General features: G+C 38.4%; 1 protein-coding gene across 26 annotated transcripts in view; it reads right to left on the reverse strand.

The window, feature by feature from the left end:
* FHIT (fragile histidine triad diadenosine triphosphatase) overlaps positions 1 to 12,002 on the reverse strand; it is a 1,444,513-nt gene that overhangs the window by 1,024,701 nt on the left and 407,810 nt on the right. For 19 of the 26 annotated variants that reach the window (XM_060022809.1, XM_060022803.1, XM_060022799.1 and 16 more), the window contains one exon: positions 2,200 to 2,291. The exons of the other annotated variants lie outside the window; for them this stretch is intronic. In XM_060022809.1, coding sequence (XP_059878792.1) covers positions 2,200 to 2,247 — 48 coding nt within the window. In that variant the 5' untranslated portion in view covers positions 2,248 to 2,291. The remainder of the gene's footprint in view (positions 1 to 2,199; positions 2,292 to 12,002) is intronic. 26 annotated transcript variants of the gene reach the window in all.

Raw genomic sequence — 12,002 nt, forward strand, 5'->3', positions numbered from 1 at the left:
CTTTGCATTTAGCAGTTTCTCTCCTCAAAATACTTAACCTCCATTCATTACTTCACCTAGTGATATTGGGTTTTGGTTTTAACTAGAAACGTAAGTCACACTCAGAGCTTCCTTGATCATCCTGCCAAATACATGAGAAGACTTGGAATGAAAGTACAGCATAAAGTCAAATGATAAAATATAAAACATCAATCAGATCTGACTCTTACACTGGCAGCATGTAATCTCAAAGCAATGAGGCTTGTACAGGATCATGACTACCAAAGATTATCTACATGGTACTTTGCCACGTTATTTATTTTACCTTAGTTTTTTGGTCTCAGATATCTCTATATCTTGCCTCATTGAAAACTGCAATAGGTAATATCCTAAGAGAAACAGAATATTGAAAATGATATCCTAAACACCAATACAGAATTCGTAAGTGCACATTTCCTGCTGATAATAGTTCTTATCATTTTTTGAGAGTTTCTGTACACCAGGTATCTTGCTAATCATTTTATAAAAATTGTCATTTAATCCTTTACAACCATTCTATGAGGTAGTTCCTATAATTAACCTCATATTACGGAGGAAGACACCACAGCTCAGAGAGGTTAAGTGAGTTAACTGAGATCACACAGCAAATAGCAGAAATCTGAGTCAGTCTTTTTAAAGAAAAGAAACAGCAAAGTGTGGGACTTTGGAATCAACAAGCACATGCCTTTTACTATGAGGAGAGAAAAGAGAAGTGTTTCTAAGCAAAGAGAAATAAGTGGAGATCTTAAAACTCAAAGTTATAGCCTATAATTCCTCCTTCCGCTAATTATTAATATTAAAATGCCCCTCTTTCAGCTATATATATTTCATATTGACACCTTTCATGTTAAAAAGAGTCTTGCTTCAGGGCTCAAAAACACTAAACAGAAGCATAACATAAGGATCGAACAATTCCATGCAAAGCTCATAGTAAAGAAACACGTAACACCAGGGTTCCATTTCAGCTCATTTCATTTACTATCCTTAAACCTTCTGCATCTTCCAGAAAAACACTCTAGACGGGAAGGTGATTCACCAGAAAGAAATCAGGCACATTAAGAAGTGAAGATGCCTGACTCATCCCTCCATAATCTGCATTTGGTGAGTATTTCTAGAAAATATAGCAATGTGTCACAGTCCTACAAATGTGAGGGGCAGTCTTTTGCATAAATCCGTGAGTTTCAAGCAACTATGGAACGAGAGAGAATAGAAAACAGGGCCAAGAGTAAATAAGCAGACAATGTAAAGTGGAAACAGGAGACTGGGTCTTGACTGAAAGCATACAAAATCTTTGTGTTCTGACACATGGTGCTATTCAATATTTATATTTATTACACACGCTAAATTGTCTGTTGAGACCTCGGAATGGGAGACACTATGAGGGAAGTAAAGATGAGAACGGGTGAGAGAAAAGAAGAGGGGTATACACAAATGAGTTCTAGGGAGGGATTAAATGAACACTGTCCACTGACATCATCAAAACTGGGGAAGTTTTGCCACATTAGCACATTCCCTTCTTTTATTGCTATTTTTTTTTAATGTATATTAAACTTATCCAGTTAAACCATCCAAAGACATACAAAGAAGAGTAATTATTTTGCCCTATCCTCAGGCCTTGTTATAAGATTTATTCTTCACTGTCCCAGCGAATTCCACTAGGATTTCCTCTGACCAAGAACAATCCCTTTCTATTTCAGGAGGTATGTTTCATATCAGTGTGTCCTCCTGCTACTACTAACGTCATTTCAACTCCACGATCATTCTCAAAACCATGCAAAGCGTAACAACTTGTCTTTGCAACCGCTTAACCTTACTTTTTATACATAAAAATTATTAAATATGTGTAACTGTCTGGTGGAAGGGAGAATAATATAATAGCATGTCAATCAGGTAACGGTAAAGCTACATTTCATGAAAGGGAAGGTAATGCTTTCTCCAGAAAGTGAAGTTATCACTCCTTTATTTAACTGACATAATATTTATACCCCAAGTTTTAAATGGCAGCTACAAATAGAAGTCAGGAGAGGGTAAATTCTCCAAGAAAATTGAGCCCCCAAATTATACCATTTTAAGAGTTCTATTCTATATGTACATAGAAATCTTCCTATTATTATAAGGATACCCGTAGTAGGTCAGTTATACCTAACTCTACGAAAAATTTTTAAATTAAGTAAACTCTACCTTTCTGAATACTGTTACCTCCTCAGAGCGCTCAACAGCAGGGTGCATGGAGTTTTACAGAGGGTCTTGGCAAGCAGGCAGTCCTGGGATACCTACACCATAAACAAGAAATTCAGATGATCATTTCCGCAGTGATCTAGATGGCTTATAGTACAACTTCATTAGGGACATTCACCGTGAAAACCGAGCTAGTATGACAGCATTGGTACTGTTAAAAGGGTAGAATAAAGGCACATGTGCAAATTCTAAGTATTGTCATTACTCTGCACAAGAGAGATCACGATTCAAGAGTGGCTTAAGTGACTCCTACAAGATCACATAAAGTAAGGAGCAGAATGGTGCTTTGACATTCCATCTTCCCATTTCTAGTCCTGGGCTGTTCTGGCTGCATTATTATTTGCCCTTCCTCAGAGCCAGCCAGTCCTGGAACAGGGGTTTTCCATTTTGCATAAAGATGAGGCCAACCCAGAAGTCGGTAGGAAGAGTACTTCTCTGGTTTTGTGGCGGCCTATACCAAAGCATCTGTCTGAAAGGTATTTTATGGGTCAATCTACTTCCTTTCCTTTGAAACCTTGGTGTCCATGAGAATCTGAGGGAAACTGACAGTGGAAGAAATAAGGGTTTTTGGTCCTACTGACCTGAGTTTGAATTCTAGTAATACATTTACCATCTCTGTGTCTTATACAGCTGCTGAACTTCACTGAGCCTCACTTTTCACTTCTGTCAAATGGGCATAATAATATATGAAGGGTATATCTATCGAGAGAGTAATTTTTTTTTAATTTATTTATTTTATTTATTTATTTTTCGCTGTGTTGGGTCTTCATTGCTGCACGCTGGTTTTCTCTAGCTGTGGAGAGCAGGGGCTACGCTTCGTTGCAATGCACAGGCTTCTCATTACGGTGGCTTCTCTTATTGTGGAGCACGGGCTCTAGGGCACCCGGGCTTCAGCAGATGTGGCGCATGGGCTCCGTAGTTGTGGCTTGCGGGCTCTAGAGCGCAGGCTCAGTAGCTGTGGCGCATGGGCTTAGTTGTTCCCCAGCACGTGGGATCTTCCCAGACCAGGGCTCAAACCCATGTCCCCAGCATTAGTAGGCAGATCCTTAACCACTGCTCCACCAGGGAAGCCCCGAGAGAGTAATTTTTTTAAATGAGGATAAAACATCAGATAGCACAGGGGACAGGGAGAAGTGGGCAGTCATCTGCTGCATATTTTGAAAGAGGATCCGAAAGGATCGGCAATGGACTGAGGGGAGAAAGATAACGCCTAATTCCTTGATAATACGTAGAATTAAATTAGAAACCATAACAATTTAACTTACTTATCATCAGAAGCAGTAATCTTCTCAAATGCCTGACCAGACAAAGATAGTGGCAACGTACGTAACAGAGAATAAGTAACCAGAATGTATAAGGAACTCCAAAAATCAAGAACAAAGATGAACAAACATATAGAAAAAAATGGTGGTTCAAAGAAGAAATCTCAATGGACAAAGAGGGTAAAAAAAAGCAGCTCAGACTCACTAGAGGAAAACACATATTAAAATAATGGAATTCCATTTTTCTTTTACTAGAATAGTAAACATGGAGAAGACAGACAAAATTCAGTGTTGTCCAAGAGGTATAAAAAAATAGCATAATATTCTAGCTTACTTCTGGCCGAATCATGAATTGGTATCATCCTGGTGAGCAATTTTGTTATATTTATCAAAAGTAATACTACATATATCCTACAGCTTACTGATTCTCATTGCAGGGTATACTAGGCTCAAGCAATATGGACACAAGGAGACATATACTAAAAAGATTATTGCAGTGTTTTTTTGTTTTTGTATAGCAAAACTTGGAAATGACCTAAAAGTTGCATTGGAAAGGGAATAGGCAAATAAAATGTGCTACATTTATAGGATGGAATATTATGCAGCTGTTAAAATCAACTGATTTTATAGGCATCAATACAGATAAATTTCATAAATACTGTTACATTAAAAAAGCAACAAGAAGGAAAGATTTAAATATAAAATATTTAAACAAAATAGTATATATTGGTTGTTGGTATATATGTGTGTGTACATAAAAATATAAACAATACACTAGTTAAATATTACATCCTAAATTTATGGTAGGGAATTTCCAGCAGGAGGTACAGGCAGCTGAGAGAGTGAAGGGTGGAAGGAAAACAGGATATGGTAGTTAAAAGAGAATTTAGTTTCATCAATAATTTCTTTAAAAAGAAACAAACACACAAACCAGAAGTAAATCTGACTAGACATAAACAGATGCTCCTTTTTAGATAGTAGAAATACAGATGCTTATTATACTACCTTTTGTGCTTGTCTGTATCTTTAAATTTTTCTCAAAATAAAGGAAGTAAGAAAAAAGGGAGGGAGGATAGAAGGGAGGGAGAGAGGGATGGAGGGAGGGAGGGAGGAAAGGAGGAAGTAAGCTAGCTCATCATCAGTTCCAGTGTGCACTTAAACTGGTCACAGATGGTTGGTTTCTTTAAGGATGGATCTCAAAACTGTTTTCATAATCAGTGAGAAGGATAGCGATTCCTCCCAGGTTGGCTCAGCTCGGAGGACTGAATTTAAGTTCAGCCAGCAGAGGGAACCATCTGTCATCTGGAAAGACACTCAGCCCTCATCCAGGAGAACCCGTTCTGCACACACCAGTGCCTCTGGAACCAAGGGGAAGAGGGAACATGCACTTACAGACAAAGTAAACTGAGAGCACACCACGGACATCTTTTCAACCTTTCTAAAAGGTTCGTTATAATTTTACAGAATCAAGGGAACAATACGCTTGATTAGTTCTTCAGCTGACTTAACAATTTTGCTTTTTCTGTTTCTCTCCTTGAAGCAAGTTTGCCATTAACCTTATATGTTCTAGGGCTTGAGATTAGATTCTTTCCCCTCCAAAAGAGAATTTTTGCTTTAAAATAAAAGTTAGCTTTAAGATAATTCATTTTTGCCAGTAATACCAAAAGACGCTTGTTGAGCGAGGAGGTCATTCTTTAAGGAGGCTAGAATTGTAAAGAATGTTCTGTCTCTTCCTGGAGGGAGAATCTGTGGAGGAAAAAAGCTTGCAGGAAAGTTCAGTAATCATGAAGTAAAAGCCCCAAAACACTTCCTCCTGGGCCAATACTGTGTTTAAAAATGCCTTCTCTGTACACTTCCTTGAGAGACCTTAAGGCCTTGAAGAAGCAGTTAGTTAAACCCTTAAAGGAAAATCTGGCAATCCCCCTATCTTTACATAATGCAGCCAGGAGGCAAAGGGCACCAATTCAAGGCCGGATATGCCTCAAGTGCTTCGCCCCATCACAGCCCTGATATTTAAATTTCATCCTTTTATGTGTGTCATCCTACAGATGGGATTTGGGTTGGTTTCTAACAATAAAACAAACAAGGTAGAAAGGGAATGTTATGAATAAGTTACCAATGTAAATGTGCTATTTTGTGCCTTTGAATTTGGATGATGATAAACATGATTCTGCACATGGAAATTAGACTTTTCAGAACTGCTACACAGAATCATTTAATTTGTCTGAGTAAGTACTTAGAATAACGTGGCTGCTCTGCACTGCAAAAAACATTGGACTTTCAAATGAACAATGAAATATGTGATAACTCCTTATAAATGGAACTGCAGCAAAGGACATTCAGTAACAGATCCTTTTGAGATACTAAAACAAAAGAAGTTGGATTTAACATGAGACCTGAAGGGTGAGAAGGAGGTAAAGAAGGGCTAGAGGATGGCCTTCTGGGGAGAGAGAATACAACATTCAAAGGCAGAGTATATAGTGTCTTCATTGTTATTGAAAGTCGGTGCAAATTGTCCAATGAATAGACCATTTTAATTGAACAACTATGTATCCAATACCTACTATGCACCAGGCACTGTGCTGAGCCCTGGGACATAACAGTAAGCAAGACAGATATGAATCCATGCCCTCAATCTTTCCTCCCGATACTTATTCCTGTTTGAAAACTGCACTGAAGTCAACATTCGCTTTGTAAACCAGTAAATTCCACCTTCAGTTTTGATCCCAAAGAGAGTCTACTAGCATGGAAAAACTGTAATGCTTTCTCTGGTGACAAAGAAGGCTACATAAGCTAGTAATTCCCATTCTGCCTTAGGGATCAGGAAACCTACAACCAAATTTAGTTCTCTCACTCCATGGACCTACCAACTTATACTAGTAAAGATGGTCACATTTCTGTCTTATGCTTGTTTTAGTACTTGCACACTACCTTTGATTCAGTAAACAGCCTCAAATTCTTTGGGAAGTTGGTAAAAGAGGCGGAGGAAGGGAAAGTAAAAGAGGAAAATAAGGGAGTTTCTTGAGGTCCAAAGTGCCTTTTGCAGTTTTCACAGCACCTTACACAGATGCTGAATGGAAAGCACTTAATAACTTTGCATTGATGAATGGATCAATGACGAATACAAAGCTTTCCTGGCTCAACTTGGGTTCCATTATGGGGGATGGGAGGAAGTGAAACTTACTTCTCTCTAATCTCCAGTTTGAAAGGGAAAGCTCAAAACAGTAGCTGAAAAGTTTAGCATGATTGCCACTGTGAAGCAGCTCAATAACCAAACAGAAGAGCCATGGTGACCACGAGAAGAGAGGGGTCAGAGAATTTTAAGGTATCCTTAGAGATTTATTTCAGGCAATGAGGTCCTTGTAATATAGAACATTACTCTCTCCTACTCTAGTGCTAGTCAAAACAAGAGAAATGTCATAGTTTAAACTGATGTCGAAGTAACAGGGAAAAATGTTAAGGTTCTTTATGACAAAATGGAAATATATTTGCAATTCTATTTCCTGATGTTCTCTCACTTATTTTGGGGAAAAAAACTGTTAGTCCTTTTGCTTTAAAACTCCCCATTGGCAAAATTAAACTATTATCTATCTGGTTAACTCCAGGAAGAGGAGGAATAAATTTAAAAGAGTTTAGAAGACACCCACTTTATCAATATCAGAGCACTGTGGAGTTCAGTCTTTTTCATAGCTAAATCCATCCCATTCACACAAGAAAACAACAAATGTTGCATTCAAGGAGGTATTAAAACATCTCATCCCTGTTGTTAGCTCAACATATTAATGAGACTTTCTGAATTAATCTCTGATCACAAACTGTCTGTTGATGTGATATAACTGCAGTAAATAGTGTACAGCTTGCTTCAAGTAGCTAGCTAGGACCAGTTTCACGATGCTTCAGTTCTTTGACAGGTAGAAAATTAAATCATTTCTGTATTCACCTAAGATTAAATCATTTCTGTATGCTCCTAAAACTGAATCATTTCTATATTCCTCAGAAACTCTTCAATACTAACAAGTACATCACTTCCCCAACTAGTTGATAAACTGAAAAGAAAATATTATTATGGGATGGTACTTGAGGAAATAGTTAAAAGGGGAAACTCAGAAAACAAGCTTGTGAAGATGTATGATGAGGAGATTCTCAAAACGGCAAGGTGAGGGAAAGAAGGAGTTGTAGCTGAATAATGTATGTTTTTAAAAGGTAAGCTATTCCTTAAAGCAATTACCAAAACGTGAGAGTTCCTTTCATGGTTCTCAACCTTATACTCTGAAAGGGAACTTCTTATAATGCAAGACTAAGACAGCCAATTACTTCAGCACCAAGCTACATCCTAAATCTCTGGACTTGGCAGTTCAAAAAAACTCTTGGAAAGTGTTCTTATAAAATCTTCACTAACAGCTCTGACTTTATAAATGTAGATTCTAAAAGGATGAATGAAAACTAACCAATTAGATAGCAAAGTAGAGAAGAGAGAGCACTGAATAAAAGACCTACCAGAGTTTCAGTTATACGTCCACGACTAACTAGCTCTGAGACTTAGATCATATTTATAATAAAAATCATAATCATGAGAAATTAATAATCACACAGCACATAGTGTGCCAAGAGCTTCCCATACATTATCTAATGTAATCCTTATTAGAACCTGAGAAACTTTCATGGAGTTGAGTAGCTTGTCCAAGACCACCCAGCTGCTTTGAGTGGTGGGATCAGGATTCAAACACAAGCCTCTCCAACCCCAGAGCCCAGCCTTTAACGATCCATTCTGCAGACAAGTTCAGTAACTGTCTAAGATGATATAAAAGGCTTCTATCAGCAATGAGGTACTAAAATTTATGAGGCAAGATAGGATAATGGAAAAAGCTCAGATTTTGAAGTGACTTGTAGCCCAGGAGAGCAGCTTCTCTCTAAGCCTTGGATTCTCAGATAACACTATTTACTTTACAGGCTGTCCTAAGGATTAGAGACAATACTAGAGCTACTAGCCCACAGTAATAATAATGATAGCTAACATTAACACAATGTTTACTATGTGTCAGGGACTAAGCCTTTTTCACACAGTAAATCATGCAGTCACAATGACTTAAAGAATACTATTATTTTTATTCCTGTTTTACAGATGTGGAAACTGAGGCAAAGACAGTTACCAGACCTAAATCACAGTTACTAAACTGCAGATCTGGGATTCCAATCCAGACAGAATGACTCACTCAACGAATCAGACATATTGCATATTGGACACATACTGATACATGAAGGACCTCTGTTGTTTCCCAAAATCTGTGTTAATCTCACCCAGAGTTCAAGATAAATTCAGAAGAGAACAATCCACATGGACATCCAGATGGTCTGCCTATTTCTGGCAGCCAGCCAATTATACTTAAAAAAGAAAACAAAACAAAACGAAAAACCCCTTGACTTCAATAGGAACTAGCTAGAGAGTGACACATTACATGTATCATAGATATGTATACACATATATGGCTAAGCTTTTCTTTGTTCTGTTTCCGGGCTGATTGTTCCCTTCATGTTGATACCCTGTTGCTTTCATTTTACTTATAAAACCACCAAAGCTCCATAAAAGTTACTTTTCTGCTTTCAACCTGGGAGAAATTCAGTCTCTTAATCTTCTAAAACATTATTTTAATAACATATTTTATTTAACCTAGTATATACAAATATTATTTCAACATGTAAGTAATAAAAATTAAGATATTTTACATGTTTTATATGAAGTACAATATTCAAAAATCTTAATAGGTTTTACATATACAGCCCATCTCAAGTCAGACAAGCTATGTTTCAATTTTCAGTAGCCACAGGTTGCTAGTGGCTACCTACCATAGTGGACAACACAGGCCTAGAGTGACTGGCTTCCTGGCTCATATTTCTAGGTCTCTTCCTGCGCTGGTCAAAGTCCCCAGAAAAGTGTCTTTCAATCTCGTGCCTAGCTGCCATTGTTCTGGGATTTAAGTGTGGGAAAGAGTGGAAGCCCCAATATGCAGACTTTCACTTAATCCTCCTGTTTTCATCACCATAGCTCTGTCCTCAGCTATGCCCAGTGACCCCAGTCACAGATCCTGTGCTTCACCCCCCTCCAGCCTTCATTCTGGGGAGTGGAGGAAGGGTGAGAGGGACAGCTCCCAGGCTATGTAGGTTAGGCAACGACTCTGGTGATCTAATATTATTTACTGTTTTTCAACATTCTTTTCGTATTCCTTTACTCTCACTTTCATAGATTTATAATGCCACTAATTCCTTAGATTTCACATTTTTTTCCTTCTAAATCAGTCTCTGGCCCTTTAAGGCAGCTTCTACAATTACACTGTTATCTTCCCAATTCTTTTTGTTCACGTGTTCCCCCTTTTTAATTAAACTTCTTATTTTGAGATAATGTTGTTAGAAAAAAATACAGAGAGATTCCATGTACCCTTTACCCAATTTCTCCCAATGGTAACATCTTACAAGTCTACAGTACAATAGCACAAGCAGAATACTGACTTTGATACACTCAAGATACAGAATATTTTCATCACCATAGAGATCCGCCTACCGCCCTTCTATAGCCACACCCATCACCCTCCCACCTCACACTACCTTAACCCTTGACAACCACAAATCTGTTCTTCATTTATATAATTATGTCACTTTAAGAACGCTATATAGGGCTTTCCTGGTGGTGCAGTGGTTAAGAATCTGCCTGCCAATGCAGCGGACATGGGTTTGAGGACCGGTCCGGGAAGATCCCACATGCTACGGAGCAATGAAGCCCGTGCACCACAACTACTGAGCCTGTGCTCTGAAGCCCGTGAGCTACAACTACTGAGCCCACATGCCATAATTACTGAAACCCGTGTGCCCTAGAGCCCATGCTCCGCAACAAGAGAAGCCACCACAATGAGAAGCCCGCACACCGCAACATAGAGCAGCCCCCGCTTGCCACAACTAGAGAAACTCCACGTGCATCAGTGAAGACCCAACACAGACAAAAATAAATTTTTAAAAAAAGGAAGAAGGGCTTCCCTGGTGGTGCAGTGGTTGGGAGTCCGCCTGCCGATGCAGGGGACGCGGTCTGGGGGGTTCTCACATGCCGCGGAGCGGCTGGGCCCGTGGGCCATGGCCACTGGGCCTGCGGGTCCGGAGCCTGTGCTCCGCGGTGGGAGAGTCCACGGCATTGAGAGGCCCGCGTACCGCAAAAAAAAAAAAAGAAGAAAAAAAAGAATGCTATATAAATGGAATCATACAGTATGTAATCTTTGGGAACTGCCTTTTTTCTCCCATAGCCTAAATCTCTGAAGGTTCAGTCAAGTAGTTAGTTCCACGTTATCAACAGCTCATTGCTGAGTAGTGCTCTGTGGTTTGGATATACTACTGTTTCTTTAACCATTCACCCAGTACAGGTCACCTGTGTTGCTTCCAGTTTTTGGCTACTACAAATAAATCTACTATGAACATTCGTGCACAGGTTTTATGAGAACATAAATTTTCATTCCCTCAGGATAAATGCCCAGGAGTACAGTAAGTGAATGTTTAGTTTTATAAGAAGCTGCCAAACTATCTTCCAGGGTACGGGTACCATTTCACATTCCCACCGGCAATATATGAGTAATCCAGTTTCTCTGCATCCTCATTAGCATTTGGTGTTATCACTATTTTTTTTTTAAGCCAGTCCAATAGGTATATGGTGACATATCTCTGTGGTTTTAATTTACATTTCCCTGGCAGCTAATAATATTGAACATATTTTGATGCACTTACTTGCCATCTATAAAACCTCTTCGGTGAAAGATCTCTTCATGACTTTTGTCTGTTTTCTAATTGGATTGCTTGGGGGGTTTTTAACCATTATTTGAGAGGTCTATATATATTCTAGATACTAGTCCTTTGTCAGATTTATGGTTTGTAAATATTTTCTCCCAGTCTGTATCTGTCTTTTCATTCTCTTATCAGGGTCTTTTAAAGAGCAAAAGTTTTAATTCTGATGATGTCTAATATATTATTTTTCTTCCTTTTATGAATTGTGTTTCAATGTCAAGTCTAAGAACTTTTTGCCTAGCCCTGGATCCCAAAGATTTTCTCTTATGTTTTCTTCTAAGAGTTTTATAGTTTCGTGTTTTACAGTTAAGTCCATTATACATTTTGAGGTAACTTTTACATAAGGTATAAGACTTAATTTTAGGTTCATTTTTTGCTGATTACTCCAGGATCATTTTTGAAAAGGCTCTCTTTTTTTTCCCCCATTGAGGGATTTGTACATTTGTCAAAAATCAGTTGGGAATATTCATTGAGTCTGTTTTTTGGCTTCTCTATTCTGATCCACTGATATACATGTCTATCACTTCATGAACAGCCACATAGTAACTGTAAAATAAGCCTTAAAATCGGGTAGACTGATTCCTCCCACTTTATTCTTCTTTTCAACATTATTTTAGCTATTCTAGTTCCTTTGTCTTCATATAAATTTTAGAATAATCTTGTCCA

Source organism: Delphinus delphis, chromosome 10 (genome assembly GCF_949987515.2).
Source record: "Delphinus delphis chromosome 10, mDelDel1.2, whole genome shotgun sequence".
In the NCBI taxonomy this organism is placed as follows: Eukaryota; Metazoa; Chordata; class Mammalia; order Artiodactyla; family Delphinidae; genus Delphinus; species Delphinus delphis.